The sequence below is a fragment of the Artemia sp. Qi Xiang Cuo genome, chromosome 9, assembly GCF_049724085.1.
Source record: "Artemia sp. Qi Xiang Cuo chromosome 9, ASM4972408v1, whole genome shotgun sequence".
Lineage (NCBI taxonomy): Eukaryota > Metazoa > Arthropoda > Branchiopoda > Anostraca > Artemiidae > Artemia > Artemia sp. Qi Xiang Cuo.
The window spans coordinates 15,911,772-15,934,746 of NC_142802.1; the positions used below are offsets into that span (position 1 = coordinate 15,911,772).

Genomic DNA, 22,975 nt, shown 5'->3' on the forward strand with positions numbered 1-22,975 from the left:
GGGACCAAAAACAAGCACATGTGTCATATACGTTCTGGACAAACCTTCTGATTGTTCTAATAGCTTTATTTTGTAGAACTTGTACTCTTCTATAGTTCCATAAGAAGTTACTACTCCATAGGAGGCAACCATAGGGGATGTATGAATTAATCAACGAATAATATATAGTTAGAAGTATTCTTTGAGGGAAAAAGTGCTGCAGACGTCAAAGTATTCCTACCCCGTGGGCAATTTTTGATTAAATTGCGTCACTGTGACACGTCCATACAAGATGGCAATCAAGATAAAAACCAAGGTAGCAGAGATGATCAACTTGCTGAACCAGATTACCACACAAAGTTACCTGGCCAGACACATCCGTTGGTGTACTAACCCTACAGAATGTCATTAAAAATGCTCGCTAACATTTACACACAATAGACTTAATGAAGTGAAAATCTCCAGCCTTTCCCATGCGAGATTTGCTTTTTTCACCAGGTCCTTCACAGATGAGGCAAACACAGTTAAAGCGGTATCATCAGCAAACGAATTAAGACACACATCTTTCAAAAAAGAACGCATGAGATCAACATAGATGAGGTAAAGCAATGGACTTAACACTGATTCTTGTGGTCCGCCACACATCATTGGAAATTCTGCTAAATCCAAATCATTCAATTCTACTTTTAGGGGTCCCCCTCTTAGTTAACTTTCAAACCACTTCAAGCACTTTCCACGGACACCTAACGACTCCATCCGACCTAGCAGAGTTTGAAAATCAACTGTATCGAATGAGAGCTTATTTAATTGCAATTTCTTAGATCCAGTACTCTTTTCTGAGAAAAAAAAATCTAAGAGGACCTAATCCCATTTTCAACGTCCTATTTGCCCTTGAGCTCCCGCGTTGAATAGGATCAAAATTTAAAGCAATCAAAGCTTTCGAAGAGTCTAACAAAAAGTGGTGGTGTTTTTCAATATATTCAATATATATATATATATATATATATATATATATATATATATATATATATATATATATATATATATATATATATATATATATATATATATATATATATATATATATATATATATATATATATATATATATATTAACAACAAATACGCAAAGGCCTTCAATCAAAATTACCACACAAATTAACACATCATTCAATAGATATTAAATTAACACTTCACAAATTAACACTTCATTCAAAAATTTAAATCAAATAAAATAAATTAAGCTTCCTGCGCAGCTCTATATAAATTATGAGAAAAAACATTTAATTTGGATAAAAAATTCTTTTGCTTTTTCTCCAAAACATCAACAGGGTTTTTTATTTTATATGCATTCATTAAAAAAGTATTTGATTCAGATTTAGAAAATCGGCAAAGGAACTTAGCAAAATTAAAAAATATGGTTTTTACATGCGTAATATAGCTATTTCTAAAAAACAGTAGAAGCTATGACAAAACTAAAATCTGAGGCAAAGCGACTGTATTATATACCCAAGCTAGTGATTTCCGAGAAAGAAGATCGCGAAGACAAATTACTGCCCGAAAACTAGACGCTATTCTACTTTTAACTGCTTTAGAAATAAAAGCACGGCATAGAACTAAAGTTGGTCCATAAGACACACCAAGATATAAGAAAGATTCCAAAAGTTTTAAAATACTGTCATAAATACAAACAGAAATTTCTGAATTAACGAGATCATTAGCTTTAGGACCAAGAATTAAAGACTGACACTTTTCAGGGTGAAAACGAAGTTCGTGCTCACTAAAAACCTTTGATAAGAAATCTACATTTTTTTGAAGAGGCTAAAGCGATCGACTCAAAAGTATTAAATCATCTGCGTAATCAATCCACGACAGAACATAACCTTTACCATAAATAAAAGTCAACTGAATTTGATCAAATAGCCCCGAAACAGTAATATTGAAAATCAAAGGAGAAATAATGCTTCCTTGTCTTAGCCCCCTACATAACTTAACATTATAATCACTAAACTGATTCTTCCACTTAATACGAATACGAGAGGAGCCATAACACTTTTTTAAAACCAAAACTACTGGTAGTGGGATATTATTCTTCAGAAGTGCAGTCATAGCCCAAGAATGGATAATTGAATCATACGCCGCCGCAAAATCTAACGCAAGTGTATAAACTCTATCCCATTGCTTACAAAAGGATATTATTCTTGAAAGGAGGGTATGAGCAACATCCATGCTTAGACCCTTACGGAACCCAATTTGATTCAGGCCTTGGTTACAAGACTCCAAATACTTTAATAAAACTAACTCAAAAACTTTGCTAATCTGGCACGAAACAGTAATCGGCCTGTAATCAGAACATCGATTCGTATTCCCTCCTTTTTTCGAAAGGGGTGAAGTGGTAGCACGAGAAAAGCTAGTTGGAAGAACTCCAGAAGAAAGAATAGTAGTAAAAATAGTAGCGAGGAGAAGGATTGTTTTGGGGGATGTCCATTTTATATGGTTTGAATGTATACCATCATGATCAAAAGAATGCTTACTTTTTAGAGCTTTAATTGCTACCGTTACATCTTCAAAAGAAACAGATATTTTACTAATTGGGCGGGGCTTTAAAATTTCTTCCGATAATAAAGAGTCAAGCCGTGATTCCACTGCCGCATCACCGGATGAAAAAACATGATTATAATGAGTTATCCAATCACCTAGTTTCAGAGAACTATTAGAATCTGGTGAACAATTATTATTACGACTTCTAGAATTAACCAAACTCCAAAGCTCATTCTTATCACTAGTAATCCTTGAACCAATTTCATCTTTTATAGTTTCATTATGCAAATGCAACTCAGCCCTAAAAACGCGTTTAGTTAATTTCATGCCATCCGAAAATGATCCTGATCGTTGTTTTCCTACGGAATTCCAAGGGTAACAAACTTCGGATGTATTTTTTTTGCTTTGCTTTAAAATCGGGTTACGGTTCCAAACTGAAACACGAGATCCACGACGGAAAGAGTCAGTTCTAAATGCTTTATTAGCCCCGACTTTTAAACTATGAACAGTTTCAAGGTAAAATAGATCAATATAAATTTGTTCAACATCCTTAGAATAATTTACAATTATTTTAGCTAAAAGTGTATCTGATTCTTCATGATATTTGCACATTTTTTCCCGATCCCAGATCATTTTATTTACAATTTGACCAGAACGATGGATAATTTTAAAAGATGGAATTTGAATATTTAAATGAAAAGAAAGGTAAAAATGGTCACTAATAGGCATATCCAACCCAATATGAACAGGCTGTGGTAATAACGCTGCATTTGAAACCAGCACATGGTCTAGATAAGAGCAAGGACCAGAATTATGGACATACGTAAAATTCGCATCTTTTGAAACTATAGTAAAAACCGAAAACAAAGATAAAAGAGCGGAGGAGCGGACATGAGAGATAGCAATGTTGCAGGTAAAATCCCCGCAAATAAGCCACTGGAAATCTGATGGAACTTTTCCCACAAATCGCGATAATTCTAAACATGCAAAATTGAAATCAAAATCCGACTCAATAGTATGATAATTTGTTGGTAAATAGCACGAAAAAACAATAATCCCTGGGATTCGAACAGCAACAAAATATCGATTAACGGCAAACACGGAAACTAGAAAATTCTCTCGAATAAAAATGCAAACGCCTCCTGATGGGCGTCCACCTGTAGGTGTTGCTGGAGATATAAAACACTTAAACTGCTGCGACTGGCTCGAAAGAAGACTAGTAGAGTGGTCCAGAAGGTGATGCTCTTGCAGACACAAAATATCTAGATGGCGCAGCATAGAATGCAATACAAGTCGTTTATCACCAAAATCATTCAGATTCAGGGATATAATCTTTGCACTAATAATTTTTTATTCTTTGCAACTTTTTCGGTTAACCGCTTGCAGCGAAAGCTAAATCCAGTATGCTCATGAGATCCACAATGGAAGCAACAAGGTTCATTCTGGCAAGGGTTGCTCCTAGAATGAGAGTGTCCACTACCAAGGCACTTGAGACAACGTTCCACGCTAGAGCAGGCCGACGATATATGCTCTAGCGACCCGCATTTGTTGCACATTCGCGGTAAAAACTTATAATCAGTAAGCCGGAAATGTTCGTAGCCAATGTGAATCCCATGACGCAAATAATGAAACTTGGCCGTCACCGAACGGAAGTATACACGATATGATTTCGAAACACCGATGCGCTGTATCTCTTCGATACCATGGTTAGAAGCACACACACTCTCTGGGTTGATCGGGAAGTCCACTCGTGATAATAAACCGACAGTTCTCGATTTGCGAACCTCAGTTTTACCGACCTTTTCATTCAAACAGGCTTTCAAGTTTTCGGCGTTTTCTCTTTTCGTATGAATGACCCATTTCTGTTGCTGGGATCCTGATTCCTTAGAAAGTGAAATCCGCACTATGCCATCAGCTCCATCCAACGATTTCAGAAAAGCTTCATGCTTTAAGGGATCATCACAATCTTGTGGTGGTGAATCTACTACAAGACCCACTGTTTCTGACTCGTTATTCAGCGGAGGCCCGGATTTATCATTGAGTTTTTCTTTATTTATACAGCTCAAAACTTCGCTCTGTACTCCGTCACAACACTCTTTCACCAAAGCAGGAGTCTCTGCTACCTTACTTGTGACGTAATCAAGTTTGTCAATTATGCTAAAAAGATGCCGGTCCCAGGTTTGAATGGCATGGCTAAAGTGAGCATTTTGATCCGTATCTATCGCAGGTATCGCATCACTTGCAGTCATAACGAATATCAGATTTGGCAAGCGAGGGGTTGCATCTTCAGAAATAAGGATGTCTAAAATATCCTGTGACAGGATTTGCTTAGCAGAGGGGCCGCGACGTGCAAGGAGTTTATGCGTGGGGTTTACTAGAGATGTTAGGAGGCTTCTAGCTTGATCAAGATGATCATAAGAATAGAAGTTTGCACCTGCAGATATACAGGAGGCGGACATATTCCTGAATGTAGATAGTACCGGAAAAAAGTTTAAAGCTGGTGAATAAAAAAGAGTCTCTGAAAGAGGCGGGAGCTGCGGAGAAGCAGGTCTATCAGAAAATTTCTTCCAGCAGTCCGATCTCTGACATATTATAATACTGTCTTTCTCAATACTCTGAAGAATTTCACAGTGGTTATGGCAGAGGCGACCACAATCCCCAGCAGATGTGTTGCAAATAACTGTTCCTCTGGTTGCAAGGCTGAGGCTCTCTTTGCAAACCTTGCACCCTGTCTTGCACAACTTTTCAGAAGTCACGGCAGCCATTTATCAATTAGTAATAATAACATATAAATATTGACTTGGTACTATGCGCTAAGGAAATGCAGGGGGGGCTACCCCAAACCACTACCCCGCCTTCGCCTGAGTAAAATTATTACCAGATAAAATCTCTGCTTACAGAAGGTGTTCTCCTCGGTGATCTGATATTCAATATATATATATATATATATATATATATATATATAATTTTGCCGCATCGAGTAAAATAAACGATCATATGCAATTGGAGGAGAGCTGATTTAATTGCTATTTCGTAGATCCACTACCCTTTTCTGAGAAAAAAAAATCTAAGAGGACCTAATCCCATTTTCAACGTCCTGTTTGCCCTTGAGCTCCCGCGTTGAATAGGATCAAAATTTAAAGCAATCAAAGCTTTCGAAGAGTCTAAAAAAAAGTGCCCCTGGAGGCAAAATATTGTGTGCAGTCCTAGGGTAAGGGAACAAATCTCTAATTCAGAACATCACCAATTCAAACATTCACTAACATATCCTAGTAGAAATATGGACGTCATACATCTTGCTGAAATTAGAATTATTAAGGATTGGGGATGAATGGGCCTAAAGAGGGCTCACACATATTTCACAAAGATGATTGATGTCCATTACGGTTGACACCTTGGTGTTTTTGGAGTCACTGTTACACATATTTGAGGCCGAAATTACAACACGAATGTTAGCAGGAAAACAAAGTATGGAGCCTACATTTTTCATAAATGACGTCTAATTTTCCCCTTGAATCTCAAATTTTTCATTACAATATTGGTACTACAATATATAAAGTTCAAAACCAAAACACGTTAAGAAAGTATTTCGCAAATACTGTCGGATATTCGATAAATTTTGTGTTTAAGAGCTCTTGATGTCACTAATTACAAATTCAAGGTTGAATTTCAATTTGAGCATCTTAAAACAAAACACAGTAGTCAGCGCACCCATTTCACAAATGGTTTCAAATTTCAACCAAATTCTATATCAAGAGATTTCTGAGGACGTTGATTACAAATCAGAAGCTAATATTACTCTATATAAGTTCAAAATAAAACACAGTAAGTACATATTTCACGACCGTTGTTTCAGCATTTGTAAATATTTCACAAATAAAGCAATGCTAGAAAAAAAAACTGTGAAGTGCTATATCTTCCATAATCTGGCAATAATTTATTTCTTTCAAAAATAACTCAATCGACTGAAATAATTAATCGAATCCCATATTTGGAAAATATCTATGTTTATATTGAGATCTATAGTAATGCTGAGGGCTTTGGGCAGGGTTGATCTGAAATCTGGACTCTAGCCAATAAATTGAGTGATTCCCTTTAAGTCTTTATATATAAATAAAGTCTACTAGCTATATAAATTTGAAGTGTATCTATATAAATAAAGTGATTTCTGGTAAATCTTAGTTCCATAGCTTTAATCAAGTTTATTGCGTCGTAAATTGCTTTCTTTTTAGAATGGGACGTCCCTGTTGATGTTGAAAAGCTAAATCGCGAATTCATGGACAGAAATCAAGAGCTCTGGGAGGCTTTGGAGGATTCACGATGGTCACCTATAAAAGACCTTGAAACTATGGGAGTTTATTGAGCATGATACATGCCATTTCATGAGTGTAGCCTGGGTCGGGGAAGCCAGTGTGCAACCTAAAGCTCAAAAATTTGTAAAATGTGTTTAAAGTTGAATAAGTTCCTAGAAATGGCTTTTAATAGGGACGTTTCTCCAGGCTTGGACTGTCATACCCAAACAAAATATCAGTCAGGGAATGCCAGATGAGGCACATTTGCACCATTTGGTGGATTTTTTTCATGTGCTTTTGCCTTAAGCTTTTTAATTAAGCGCATTTTTCAAAGTGAATTTTTGATTGAAAAATTATTCTTTCGGTACTTAAATTTTGGTGCTTTTGGCGTATTTTTTATGTCCCTGTCATCTTACACCGGGTATCTGGTAACACTGAGTTCGTTCGCTTGGTCCCCACTCTGGCTGCACCCGTGTATCAGTTAAAATAAATGTACAAGCAGAACCAAGATATCAACGAAGATTTAGTGAAACTACTCAGATTATGTTGAAAGTATGGTCAGATTTCATAAAAAAGTGTTTGTTTTAATTGTGTTTATATTAATAAACGATAATGCAAAAACATGGTCTTATGCTCGAAGAAACACGGTCTTATGCGGTCTTATGCCTAAAAAGGTTTTAAAAGCTGCTAAAATATATTGAATGTTCGATAAATTTATAGGAAGATTATTTGGATGAAAGTATCAGGGACTAGGGTTCGCCTCCTCCTTCCTCCATAGGGCTCAAAGTTTCAGCAAAAAATTCACCCAAGAGGGATAATTGGATTAAAATAGGGTTTCCTTCGATTATGCACTCTACCCCTCCAGCAAAAGTAAAGGCTCTTGCCTCCCCCCTCCCTCACCAAAGAGAAATTGAATTTAAATCCCTGTATATCAACCAAAAAATTCATGTAATTTAAAATATAATTTGTCAACTTCCCTTCAATTAAACGGATACAACAACCCTCCTCCCATCTCTCCCTCACGGAATGATAGTAAATTTGAGAACACTGATTTTGTGGGTTTCTGTTTCTTTTTACAATTTCTCCCTTGAGAAATTTCCTCCCTTGAGAAGAAACTTGGAAAGAAATAAATTTCTTAGTATGTATTTGCAAGGTTGTATAAGACACTTTGTTCATTTGATCCTGCCTCCCTGCAATGAATTGGACACCTTCCGAAATGGGATCCTTAGAATGATATTTTGACTGTTATCATGGAACCGTTGTATATACAGGAAAGTTTTGTATGCATCCAAGATACGGTAAAACAATTTTTACATTAGAAGCTCAAATTCCCTATTTATTTCTGTGAATGCATTTTTAGAAAAGAGATCCCTTTAAATATCTTGAGGAACCAGGGAAAATTGTTTGAAGAAATCAAATTCAAAACATAAGTAAAACTTATGTTTTTGATGTAAACATAAGTTTTACAAAATGGCATTATTCCTTGAATATTACGTTCCTCGAAATTATTATATGACATTATTCCTTTCGAGCGACCGCGGTTTGTCCGTTTATATGTTTGCCATTTATCATAGGCAGCGCAATAGCGCTGCCTAAGTAAAGAACGATGTTGGCACAATGTATTTTTTTTTTTTGGTTTAGACCAGGGAACTTCGTATCGAAGGAGTTGTCTTGGAAACTTCGAAGAGCTCATTAGATTGGAAATTGGAAGGGCTTGTACCCTTTTTAATAGTCGAAAGTGATTGGAAGGCAACTAACACCCCTTTAACACCCACCATTTCCCCCAAACATATCCTATCAAATTTTTAGATAGCCATTTTGTTCAACGTAGTTGAAAGATTTGGAAATTATGTCTTAGAAAGTGTTGTCGTAAAAACTTCAAAAAGGGCTCATTCGATTGGAAATTCAAATGGTTGGTGCCTTTTTTAATAGTCGAAAGTGATTGGAGGTCAACTAACCCCCCTCTCACGGCCACCATTTGCCAAAACACATCCAATCAAAATTTGTTCAACGTAGTTGAAAATTCTGGAAATTATGTCTTTAAGGATGACAACCCCCCACAGCCCTCAGGGCAAGGGTTGTGAGTTATGCCCTGGAGACATATAAGGTTTCTATAGAAAGCTTTGTCGTAAAAACTTCAAATAGGGCTCATCCGATTGGAAATTGAAAGGGCTAGTGCCGTTTTTAACAGTTGAAAGTGATTAAAGGGCAACTAACTCCCCTCTAACGCCCACCAATTCCCCAAACCCAAGCAATCAAAATTTTGAGATATCCATTTTGTTTAACGTAGTTGAAAGTTATGGAAATTAGGTCTTTGAAGATGATAACCCCCTCAGAGCCCTCAGGACAAGGGATATAAGTTATGCCCTGGGGGCATGTAAGGTTTTTACAGGAAGCGTTGTCGCAGAAACTTCAAAAAGGGCTCATTTGATTGAAAATTGAAAGGGCTATGCCCTTTTTAATAGTCGAAATTGACTGAAGGGTAACTAATCTCCCTCTCACGCCCACCATTTCAAACACATCCAATCAAAATTTTGAGATGGCCATTCTTTTCAACGTAGTCTAAGTCTCTGGAAATTAGGTCGTTGAGGATGAACCACACACACACAACCCTCGGGGCAAGGGTTTTAAGTTATGACACTACATTACGGTCGCTCGAAAGGAAGACATTATTCCTTTCGAGCGACCGCAGTTTGTCTGTTTGTATGTTTGTCATTTATCATAGGCAGCGCAGTAGCGCTGCCTAAGTAAAGAACGATGTTGACACAATGTATTATTTATTTGTTTGTTTAGACCAGGGCACTTTGTATCGAAAGAGTTGTCGTAGAAACTTGGAAAGGGGCTCATTCGATTGGAAATTGAAAGGGCTAATGCCCTTTTTAATAGTTGAAAGTGATTGGAAGGCAACTAACACCCCCTTACAGGCCAACCATTTCCCCAAACACATCCAATAAAAATTTTGAGATTGTCATTTTGTTCAACATAGTTGAAAGTTCTGTAAATTATGTCTTTGAGGAGGACACTCCCTCCACAGCCCTCATGGCAATGGTTCTAAGTTATGCCCTGTGGGAATTCAAGGTTTTTGTAGAAAGTGTTGTCGTAGAAACTTCAAAAAGGACTCATTCGATTGGAAATTGAAAGAGCTACTGCCCTTTTTTAAAGTCAAAAGTGATTGGAGGTCAACAAACCCCCCTCTCACGCCCACAATTTGCCCAAACACATCCAATCAAAAATTTAGGATAGACGTTTTGTTCAACGTAGTTGAAAATTCTGGAAATTACGTCTTTGAGGATGACAACCCCCCACAGCTCTCAGGGCAAGGGTTGTGAGCTATGACCTGGGGGCATATAAGGTTTTTATAGAAAGGGTTGTCGTAAAAACTTCAAATAGGGCTCATTTGATTGAAAATTGAAAGGGATGGTGCCCTTTTTAATAGTTGAAAGTGTTTGGAGGGCAATTAACACCCCTCTCACGCCCACCATTTCCCCAAACCCAAGCAATCAAAATTTTGAGATATCCATTTTGTTCAACGTAGTTGAAAGTTATGGAAATTAGGTCTTTGAAGATGATAACCCCCTCAGAGCCCTCAGGGCAAGGGTTATAAGTTATGCCCTGGGGGCATGTAAGGTTTTTACAGGAAGCGTTGTCGTAGAAACTTCAAAAAGGGCTCATTCGATTGTAAATTGAAGGGCTAGTGCCGTTTTTAATAGTCGACAGTGGTAGGACAGCAACTAACCCCCCTCTCACGCCTACCATTTCCCCAAACATATTCAATCAAAATTTTGAGATGGCCATTTTATTCAACGTAGTTGAAGGTTATGGAAATTAGGTCTTTGAAGATGATAACCCGCTCAGAGCCATCAGGGCAAGGGTTGTAAATTATGCTCAGGGGGTATGTAAGGTTTTTATAGAAAGTGCTGTCGTAGAAACTTTAAGAAGGGCTCATTCGATTAGAAATCAAAACGGCTAGTGCCCTTCTTAATAGAAGAAAGTTATTGGAGGGCAACTAACCCCCTTCTCACGCCCACTATTTCCTCAAACACATCCAATCAAAATTTGCAGATAGCCATTTTATTCAACGTAGTTGAAAGTTCTGGAAATTATCTCTTTGAGGATGACAACCCCCCTCAGAGCAAGGGTTGTAAGTTAAGCCCTGGGGGCATATAAGGTTTTTTTTTTATAGAAAGTGTTGTCATAAAAACTTCAAAAAGGGCTCATTAGATTGGAAATTGAAAGGGCTAGTACCCTTTCAATTTGTTTTGGAAATTATGCCTTTTAGAAATTATGTTTTTGGAGAAGACAAACCCTCCACACCCCTCAGGACAAGGGTTGTAAGTTATACCCTGGGGGCATATAAACTTTTTATAGAAAGGGTTGTTGTAGAAACTTCAAAAAGGGCTCATTCAATTGGAAATTGAAAGGGATAGTGCCCTTTTTCATTGTAAAAAGTGATTGGAGGACAACTAGCCCCTTTCTCACGCCCACCATTTCTCGAAATACAACCAATCAAATTTTGAGATAGCCATTTTGTTCAACGTAGTTGAAAGATTTGTAAATTATGTCTTTGAGGAGGACACTCCCTCCACAGCCCTCATGGCAAGGGTTCTAAGTTATGCCCTGGGGGAATTCAAGGTTTTTGTAGAAAGTGTTGTCGTAGAAACTTCAAAAAGGACTCATTCGATAGGAAATTCAAAGGGCTAGTGCCTTTTTTAATAGTCGAAAGTGATTGGAGGTCAACTATCCCCCCTCACGGCCACCATTTGCCAAAACACATCCAATAAAATTTTGAGATATCCATTTTGTTCAAAGTAGTTTAAATTTCTGGAAATTAGGTCGTTGGGGATGAAAAACCCCCCACAACCCTCGGGGCGAGGGTTGTAAGTTATGCCCTTGGGGCATATAAGGTTCTTATAGAAATTGTTTTCGTAGAAACTTCAAAAAGGGCTCTTTCGATTGGAAATTAAAAGGGCTAGTGCCCTTTTTAATAGTCGAAAGTGATTGGAGGGCAATAACCCCCTCTAACGCCCACCAATTTCCCGAACACATTCAATCAAAATTTTGAGATAGCCATTTTGTTCAACGTAGTTTAAAGGTGCGAAAATTATGTCTTTGAAGATGACAAACGCCCCACATTCCCCTGGGCAAAGGTTGTAAGTTAGGCCCTAGGGGCATATAAGGTTCTCATAGAAAGCTTTATCGTAGAAAATTCAAAAAGAGCTCATTCAATTGGGAATTGATAGGGCTAGTGCCCTTATTAATAGTCAAAAGCTATCGGAGGGCGAATGCCCCCCTCTCCACGCCCATCATTTCCCCAAACACTTCCAATCAACATTTTGATATACCCATTTTGTTGAGCGTAGTTGAAGGGTCTGGAAATTATGTCTTTGAGTATGACACTCCCCACAGTCCTCAGGACAAGGGTCGTAATTTTTGCCCTCGGGGCATATAAGGTTTTTATAGAAAGTTTTGTCGGTCGTAGAAGCTTCAAAAAGGGTTCATTCAATTGGAAATTCAGAAGACTATTGCCTTTAATATTAGTCAGTGATCAGAGGGCAAATGCCCCCCCCCCCCCCACGCCCATCATGTCTTCAAACACTTCCTATAAATATTTTGATATAGACATTTTGATCAAGGTATCTGAAAGGTCCGGAACTTATGTCTTTGAGGATAAAAAGTCTCCCCAGCCCTCAGTGCCAGGGTGGTAAGTTATGCCCTGGGGGCATATTAGGTTTTTTTAGAAAGCATGATCATACAAACCTCGAAGGGGGCTCATTGGATCGGTAATCAGATGGTCTTTTGGTCATTTTATTAGTAAAAATGATTGTAGGGCAGCTACCCCCCCCCTCTCCACACTCACGTATTGTCCCAAAATGCATCTAATAGAAACTTTGAGATAGCCATTCTATTCAATATAGTCTAAATATCGTATAACAAGGCTTTTGGGGTTTAAAAAAACCCGAGAGATTAGGGGCAAAGGTTGTAAGCTATGCCCAGGAGGTATTTAAGGTTTTTATAGAAGCGATGGTTGTTTAACTTTAGAAGAGGCTCAGTCTTTTGCCCTGCAAAAGACTATGTCAATATAAAATGGACAGAAATTAATTTAAAAAACTTCTTTCACAAAATAAGTTTTTCAAAAAAAAAAATAAATAAAGAATTCCATTAAATCAAAAATGAACAAAAATAGAATCAAATAATCAACCAAGCATACAACTTCCACAAATCAGTATCAATAAATAAATGAACTTTGTGGTAGTTGTATGCTTGGTAGATTATTTGATTCTATTTTTGTTCATTTTTGGTTTAATCGAGTTCTTTACTTTTTTTTGGAACAACTGGTTTTGTGGAAAAAGTTTATTAATTAATATTTTATAAATAGACTGTTTTTTTGTTTTTGTTTGTTTTTTTATTCTTAAGTTGCCCCAATGTTATACTAGCTGTCAGGCATGTGGTATTGTTTTCCTTGATATTTATACTGCTCCCTGGTGATAATATCTCTATTTTCGGCACAAAAGGGGAGAAGCTAAATGGTTCTTTTAAGATTTCCGGGAAAGTTGGTGTCGGCATTTAGTTTTTTGTCATTTATTTGGAATCCTCGTCCGAGCTCTACAAGTTATGACAAGACCACCAAAAAGTATATAATGGACGAGATCCTCTTTAAGCGGAATCAATATAGATTGAGGAATCCACACGTTGACGGGTCATCAACATATAGATCTATAAGTTAATATCATCAGTATTATTTTTATTGATGATATGTTAATCATATAAGTATTGTTAATGATTATATTTCAGCACTAATTAGTATCTACTAACTTACTTTATATAATTTGTAAGTGTCCGTAAACGAACACATACAAAATGAGTCAGTTGCAGAGTGTTACTTACAGAGTGTTAATTACTGAATGCAGTGCCGGATCCGGGGGGAAGGGGGCACGCGCCTCCCCCTAACATAGTCTAAGATAGTGTAATTTACTTCATTAACGCAAGTTTGCCTTAATTTAACTTGCTCCTAACGCAAGTTTATCGGATCAACTTATTTTGCACCCCCCCCCCTAAAGAAATCCTGGATCAGCCACTGACTGAACGTCGGTCAATCACTAATCTGAAAACAATCGCTTGATGTTATACGGTTACCTGAAACGAGCATTCCTCCACTATACAATCGGAAACAGTAAGTCTAGGATTCTCCCAAGAGAGTAAGTATATGTTTTTTTATGCCTGAAGGCAAGCGAGTATTTCTTATTAAAGAGGTTGCATTAAGTCAGTAGGTTTTATTAAGTATCACCTTTTGTGTCATGGCTGGGGGTAGAGTTGAAACTATCAAGAAAAGCTTTCCTTTTTTGGAGGAAGTAAGGAGACTTAGGATTTTGTGTTTGGGGAACTATATGCTACGTATTTTTATTTTATTGTGTCTGTTGCTCAGCAGGTTCTTTGGCTAGTTATTTATAAGAATAATGAATTAATACTAGTATAATTAATGCATTAATGATACTGTTTAATTAATGGACGAACAACACAGGTATTATTATTTAGTGTAACCAAACTATAAACTCCAACCTGCAACTGCTTGAACTTGTTTTTGGAGAGCATTGCTTTTTGATCGATCTATAGCTCCCTTTTTTCTCTCAAGAGAATAAAAGATGTATTTTGTTTATTCAAAGAAATTCAGTAGTAGGAGGAATGCAATTAAGCAAGCTGGTAAGGAAGTTCTTAATTAAGCGCCACGGGACAGGAATCAACTTTATTGTATTAATTAAAATTTTATTGTATTAATTAAAGATTGTTTTGTAATCAAGAAAAGGTTACCAAATTTGGCATGTTTTATGTCGTTTTGCTGTTAACAGGATTTTATTTCTTTTAAATAAAAAAAACCATTTGTTTGTAATGAAAGTAAAGAGTGACATCAACACTGAAAACAAACATAAATTATTCTGTATATGATAATATACAGAATGGGGGTAATATACATGTTATTCTCTGATAATATACAGAACACAGGATCAGTATGATATATTCATCTAACCACTGTTTTTTAGAATTTCGGTTTCTATTTGCACGATTTGCTTCTTACTTACAGTTCAGATCGCGGACTGTTTGATCAAAATGACTGGACTGGAGAGAAGGTATCGTACTTTATAAAACAAATGAGCATTTTGGGAGCCAATAGTAGTATCTTATTATTGGAGCACAAGCTAATTAGGTCACTGCCCCACTTTTTTTAATGTCATTTTTGGAATTCCCTTGTATAAAAAAACATTTTTTCCGTCTCTTCTGATAATGATTTCTTAATGAAGGGATAATGGTATGTATGATCACCCTTCTCCCTCCCTCCTTAGCCCCCGCAAACATTTTCTTTACAGCATACTGTGAATTACTGTTTTTTTTTTTTTGTTTTTTATTTTAATAAAACAATAAATTACTGTTTGAAAAGCTTTAGAAGCATGTAACTAAAACGCTTTTTGATGCTTAGGCATCCCTTCCCCCTAAGAAAACTTATTGGAACACATCCTAATAGATAATTTGCAACTATGCAATACTCTCTGTCCGCTAGTTTTATTGGATAAGAGGTCTGTAACAACGGTTCATTATTATGACTGAATTTTTATTCACAGATGAAGGGTATCTGAACCCCAGTATGGTCTCTGAGACTGGGAAGATGTTTGACCACCATTTCAATTGTTCTTAGAACTTTTGCTCGATAACATGTTGGCCGTTTTACCAAAATTCTAGACTGTGGCATTAATAATGTACGACCACAGACTATGGATGTTCACATGCATGACCTTTCTTCTCTGGAAAAACCTGACATTTGTCGATAATGACTTTAGGGTTCACATACATGTAGAACATAAATGTATGTTCCAAAGTTTCCATCAAGAACGCACCCTTAGTTTTTATTTCTAAAACTGTGTATGTTTTCGTGTGCTAATGGATTTTGATGAGCAAGTTTGGAACTAATAAACTTAAAATATTTAGAATTAATATAAATAATAAATTTTGTTGTTGCATGTATTTTAATTAAAACTTTTTTTTTAATTTTCGGCTTCTCTTGACAAGGACCGCTTTTCACTTACATTTTGTTGCTAGGGTGTGTATGATCCAAGGCTTCTTTAAATGTGAGGGAGGCTACAACTCCTTCCATCAACCTCTGTTTTTTACTTTTAAGTTTAATATTCGTATAACAATGCTTCCAGAATGATACTTCCAAACATTTATTAGGAGGGAAACCTGAAATATAAAAAAGGAATTATAGAGTCATCATTTCCACGGTTTTAAAAGTGAATTCTTCGAACATTTTGTTTTTATATATAGAATGTATCCGATAGAGTAATGACCCCTGGCAGTCAAGAAGACATAAAAAAACGTGTAAATGAGATAATGGTAAATATTTTCGTCTAAATTCTTATAAAAACAAAGCTTCTGATTGCACTTGGCCCTCCCCCATTGAATTACATGGTGGCACTCAAAATGCACCCCCTCTTCATTTTTGTTGCCGGTAATCATGTAAATCTGATAATGTTGTGTTATACGTTCTTTTTCTGCGATAAGAGGGGAACTGTCACACCGCAACACTCATATTTAAAGGCTTAGTACCAACATATTTCATGGGAATGAGGGGAGATTAAGGTTAACTCTACCCCCCCCCCCTTCTCACTAACTGCTTTCTTAATTTACCTGACAGCCCAGGGATATTAAGAAAATTTGAGCATAAAATCAAGGCCGTACCCAGCATTTTTTTTCGGAGGGGGTTTTACAAAAAAAAAGAATTCGGAGGGGGAGGGGTGGGTTACACAAAAAAAAAACTCAAAAACGCATATAAAATTTGTTTATATCCATTTGTCTTACGTTTTACGAGTTAGACAAACATTTCGAGGGGGGGGTCAAACCTCCTAACCCCCCCCCCCCTGGATACGGCCTTGATGAAAATGCACTTGTTGTGGCTCAAGGCACACCTCCACAGTAGTATGCATAGTATGGATTTGCTTACACATATAGGAAATACTTTGCTTACACATATGGGAAATATTTTTGCTTAGACAAGGGACGAGATTGTATAATGCAACCAGACTGGTTTCGTTTCACGGGTTCATTAATAGAACAACTAATGTTTTTGAAAAGGGTAACTACTTCTAAGTTCAATAACCAAACTAAATAGATTTGACGAGTACAAGAGACATTGCTACAATGTGTTCAATAGATTAATTGGCTTTATATCATTTTGCGTTACAGCTAATTCTATTTGCGAAAAAGTATATAGAATTTGCGAATTGGAACGTACAAACGAAATTAACCGTTTATCGAATAATAGGGATGTGAATGATCCTAATTAGTGATCGCATCGTATGAAGGTGGTAAGAAAAGGGTTAAACTGATTAGCAGTTAAGGTAACCCCTCGGGTTTGTTAACTCAGGTAATTTGTTATAAATTTGGAACAACATCAATCTATGAAAATGGTTAACGATGATAAAATGGTCCTGTGAGTTGACCTGGCTTTACTTCTTCAATATGTTCTGTATAATACACAAGTGGCTTTTGAAGGGAGTTGTCGATTTAAAATGGAGTCTAACGTTATAGAGTACTAAATAGTTAATACTAATAGAGATTTAGATGTTAAGAAAAGAATTTAAATAAAGATAATCAGAACAATCCATAGGAATCCGTACAAATCAAGTAGTGAGGTGTATATGAATACGAACCGTCAAGGATCATAAGCACCAATGACCCTAACCACCAGGGACCTCAACCCCCAAAGGGCCTTTATCCCCAAACTCCAAAGGACCCCTCCCCCCAACTTTTTGGCCCCTCTCCCCCCAACTTTTTGGCCCCCCTCTCCCCATTTTTTGTATTTTTGTTAGTTTTTTTAACTTTTTTTATTATTATTTTTTTAATATGATATATTTTTTCAACTTTTTTTTACATCTAAATCATATCAGAAAATAGAATGACACTTTTGATTTAAATTTTAAAACATATTCTTGTGCATACCCATACTCCTATTGATGAGGACTGATGGTTCTCATTCAATATTTTTTCATGAAAAACAAACTATTTTTTTTTAATAAATTTTTTTGGAGTTCGAAATTATTCAACTTTTTTTTTACATCTCTAAATCATATCAGAAAAATAGAATGACACTTTTGATTTAAATTTTAAAACTTATTCTTGTGCATGCCCATGCTCCTATTGATGAGGACTGATGGTTCTTATTCAATATTTTTTCATGAAAAACAAACTATTTTTTTTAAGTAAATTTTTTTTGGACTTCGAAATTATTTTTTTTTTTAACATGGTATTTTTTCAACTTTTTTCTTAAATCTCTAAATCATATCAGAAAAATAGAATGACACTTTCGATTTAAATTTCCATACATTCCCATACTCCTATTGATGAGGGTTGATGGTTCTCATTCAAAATTTTTTCATGAAAAAACAAACTATTTTTTTTAACAAAATTTTTTTTTGGACTTCGAAATTATTCAACTTTTTTTTACATCTCTAAATTATATCAGAAAAATAGAATGACACTTGTGATTTAAATTTTAAAACATATTCTTGTGCATACCCTTACTCCTATTGAAGAGGACTGATGGTTATAATTCAATATATTTTCATGAAAAACAAACTATTTTTTAACTAATTTTTTTTTTACTTCGAAATTATTCAACTTTTTTTTAATTTCTTTTAACATGGTATTTTTTTCAACTTTTTCTTTACATCTCTAAATCATATCAAAAAAATAGAATGACACTTTTGATTTAAATTTTAAAACATATTCTTGTGCATACCCATACTCCTATTGATGAGGACTGATGGTTCTAATTCAATATTTTTTCATGAAAAACAAACTATTTTTTTTAACTAAATTTTTTTTGGACTTCAAAATTATTCAAATTTCTGTTTTCTTTTTTTTTAACATGGTATTTTTTCAACTTTTTTTTACATCTCTAAATCATATCAGAAAAATAGAATGACTCTTTTGATTTTTTTTTACATCTCTAAATCATATCAGAAAAATAGAACGACACTTTTGATTTAAATTTTAAAACATATTCTTGTGCATACCCATACTCCTATTGATGAAGACTGATTGTTCTCATTCAATATTTTTTCATTAAAAAAAAACTATTTTTTTTAGCTAATTTGTTTTGGACTTTGAAATTATTCAATTTTTTTTTAGATATGTAAATAATATAAGAAAAATATAATGCCACCTTTGATTTAAATTTTTAAACATATTCTTTTGCATACCCATACTCCAATTGATGAGGACTGATGGTTTTTATTCAATATTTTTTCATGAAAAACAAACAATTTTTTTTAACTAAATTTTTTTTCGGGATTTTAAATTATTCAACTTTTTTTTTAACATGGTATTTTTTTCAGCTTTTTTACATCTCTAAATCATATCAGAAAAATAGAATGACACTTTTGATTTAAATTTTAAAACATATTCTTGTGCATACCCATACTCCTATTGATGAGGACTGATGGTTCTCATTCAATATTTTTTCATGAAAAACAAACTATTTTTTTAACAAAATTTTTTTTTAGACTGAAATAATTCAACTTTTTTTACATCTCTAAATCATATCGAAAAAATAGAATGACACTTTTGATTTAAAATTTAAAACATATTCTTGTGCATACCCATACTCCTATTAATGAGGACTGATGGTTCTAATTCAATATTTTTTCATGAAAAACAAACTATTGTTTTTGAACTAAATTTTTTTTTGGAATCCAAAACTTTTCAACTTTTTTTTAACATGGTATTTTTTTCAACTTTTTTTACATCTCTAAATCATATCAGAAAAATAGAATGACACTTTTGATTTTTTTTTTTTACATCTCTAAATCATATCAGAAAAATAGAACGACACTTTTGATTTAAATTTTAAAGGATTAAGAAATAACTTAGGAAAGCTAATGTTTATTACATAGGAAAATTTACAAGTTCAGTCTTTCACGCTTCGAACTTTATTAATCTCACTAATCTCACTAATTATCCAGGGTAGTAATATTAAAGAGTACAGAGGTTTCAAAATTTGTGTTCTCCCAAGGAGATTCCAGGGGGGTAGCCTCCCAAGGAGGCTGCCCCCTGTCCACCTAGAAAAAATGTTCTGATTCCTCCTCATTTGCTGGATCTGTATAGAACCAATTAAATTGATTTAATTTTGAAAGCCCTCCTGCCATGGTCGTAGGCAGCATATTGTCTGGGGGGGGAGGGCAGTCGATAGTGGGATGGGGGGCCTTTTATCAACTGCTTTTTCAGCCATATCTAATGTAAATTTGAAGGTCTAGGGGGGCAGCTGCCCCCTGCCCTCCCCCCTTCCCTACGCCCATGCCTCCTGCTCTGAGCCTGGTGCACGTTGTTTTCCCATATTCTCTCCGACTAATAAAAAACCCTTGTTGTTAAACTTTTTTTTATCACATTTTTAAGAAGTCTCTTTTAATACATTCGAAATAACTCCTGAGATTTTTCTAAAAAGTAAGTTCAAATCAAACACTTTGATTTTGACAAGGTGGAATAGAAAAGGGTTGTTGCCAGTGTATCGATCACAGGTGGTGGTGAGTTTGCAACTGGAACAATAGGAGGAAATAGGCTTTACATCTTAAGACGTCCTTTTCATTTGAACCAAGCTGGATTGCCAGTAATTACAATTTATGACAACCTTCCATCTGTAAAACGAAACTTAATCATCTTAACGTCTATTTTAAACGAGTTCCTGAGACTAACCTTAGAATTTTTCTCTGAAAAGCATTTAGCACATCTTCTTGAACTTTCCGAAGCCGAAACATTTCAGTCATTACTGACCTTTGTCATTACTGTTGCTCCTCGTATCTTAATCTCTGTTCTAAGACTTTTTAGAAGTTTTTTTTGTCTGTGCAAAACACCCTTCCACTTTTGATCCCGATTTTTAAACGCTAATATTTAATTTTGGTTTTATAGAGTATCATACCTTCAAACATTAAATTTCAGAAAACCAAAAACCACTTATAGGTATGGTATTTACAATTTAGTGTACTATGGTTGTTTGTTGTTTGACTGGGAAGGTAGGCATGTCCCCAGCATGAGCCTTTACAAGCGAGATTTGTTAGTATAGAGTATAAATCGTTAGGGTAAGGTGTGGAAGTATTTACTTTCTATTCTAAAAATTCAACCAAGACTAAAAAGATTACAGCAGATGTATAAATAAAAAATTATTTTTCATTTTATTTCCGGAATGTATTAAATAGGACAAAAAATCCTGCTATCCCGGAAATTCAAAATTTGTTAAGAGTAAAGCAGTTATAGTCTTCCATCTTTATCAACTTTTTCTCGTGGCTATGACTTTTCTTCTTTTCCTCTTCATATTATTTTTTTTCCATTTTTCGAGTACCAAGATTTATTTTTTCTTTTTAGTGCATTTTGAGATCGCTTTTTTTTAAGTTTTCATTTATTTATTTTTTGGCATCCACCTTCCTTACCATTTATGTTACCTTGATAAGCGAAGCCATCCACCCTGTCAATTTTTGTAGTACCTAACCCAACGTCTTCAACCTTGTTTATTCGAGATGCATTTGCAGGTAGGTCTGGCTATCGATGCTGTAAAGCCACAACCACATGAAAACCAAATTAGCACAATAATTAAGACTTGTTTTTTCCAAGGACCATGGTGCCCGCCAAAATTTTATCTAGAGTTATTAGCTTAAAACAACTTTATCATGCTGTGGTAGGAGGTACAAGTTTAAAAACAGGGTTTAATTTGCTAGAAGGGGTATTTTGCACCTAAAATTACAAAAATATTAACTTTATATACATTTGTATTGTTCCAATGAAAGTAAAACAAAATTTAACGTAATTGGAAACAAAATTAAAATTTCAAAGTGATGGAATAAATGTAAACAAAATGAAATATTAAAAAACAGTGACGAGCTAAAACCTACACAACGAAATCAGGCATCCGTTAATTTCTCTGCTAGGAAATATGAATAAGGTTGGAAATCATGAAGAATATTTCTAAACAACGAAATATCTGTTTAATTTAAATCAAAAATATTATATATAGTGTGATTCTGATCTAAAAATAAAAACTGATCAAACATTTTTGCAGATTTTGGCCTCTGTTCTTTGTCTATATGGGTTTACTCTGGTTAATGGAGAGTGTGTCACTGCCAACAATTATCATCTTGTTTATTTATTATTGTTCCTGATCACCCAGAGGGAACAAAAGACAGTTTAAGTCACCAAAAGATGAACTAATTGTCAACGGTAGAAAGACAAAAGCAAATAAATTAATGTTGGTTTTGCCCAAGGTCCACAATTTGTCCTGCAGTTAATCAGTTTCCTAAACTGAACGAAGTGGCCAGGTTTTCATTCGAATATGCAATCATGGTCAAATCCACGGTTTTGTAATCTTTTTATATGAAAACTAAGAAGTATAAGAACTGACACAAGTATTTGCCTATCAAGCCATCCCCTCCTCTGTAAAAAAGACGTATGTACAATTAAATGTCTCTCTTATAATCGATATTCACACTTGAAGCAGAAGAATATTTATCTATTATTTGTATTATTGAATAGAATATACATATATATATACATATATATGTTTGAGTAAAAAATTAGGAAAAGAAGTGAAATCTACTGCACAAATAGAACAAAACAAATAAGTAACTATACCAAGAAGTATATATAGAGCAATAGACATAAATGTGCCGACAAGTATAATGAAAAAAATGTTGCATAGTAATGTGATCTGTAAATCCTATATCTTAGTGTTTTTCTTCTCGATGTTTAAACGCTTATGGGGGAATGTTGCAAAGGGATGGGGTCTTCCTGGGAGGACACAACTGCATGTAAAAACAATTTCTTTTTATTCAAAATAAATAGAAACAACAGTATTCCTAAAGAACGACTTTAAGAAATTAGAAGTCCAGAAATTCAAAACGTATTCTATCCCTCTTCAAAATGTGAGAGAATACCTCGATTGCAGCCTAAGCTTTTGAAGAATTTACCTAAATAGTTTGAAATAACAAAGGTGTTTTAGACTATGACTGCTAGACACAGGAGTCCTATTCGTAAAACAACGATGCGCCTTCAACTTTATTTGTCACAGGGCATGTGTCATTTCCTCAGGATCCAAATTTTCGTGAAGTTCCAATCATTCCTTCGGAGAACGC

The 22,975-nt window shown here is 35.1% G+C and overlaps 1 protein-coding gene across 1 annotated transcript in view; it reads left to right on the forward strand.

Annotated features, from left to right (window-relative positions):
- Window positions 1-7,427, forward strand: part of LOC148948361 (tRNA selenocysteine 1-associated protein 1-like) — a 48,701-nt gene extending 41,274 nt beyond the window's left edge. Inside the window, exon 6 of the mRNA XM_089093899.1 lies at window positions 6,753-7,427. Coding sequence (XP_088950025.1) covers window positions 6,753-6,883 — 131 coding nt within the window. The 3' untranslated portion in view covers window positions 6,884-7,427. The remainder of the gene's footprint in view (window positions 1-6,752) is intronic.
- Window positions 7,428-22,975: the final 15,548 nt, after the last annotated feature.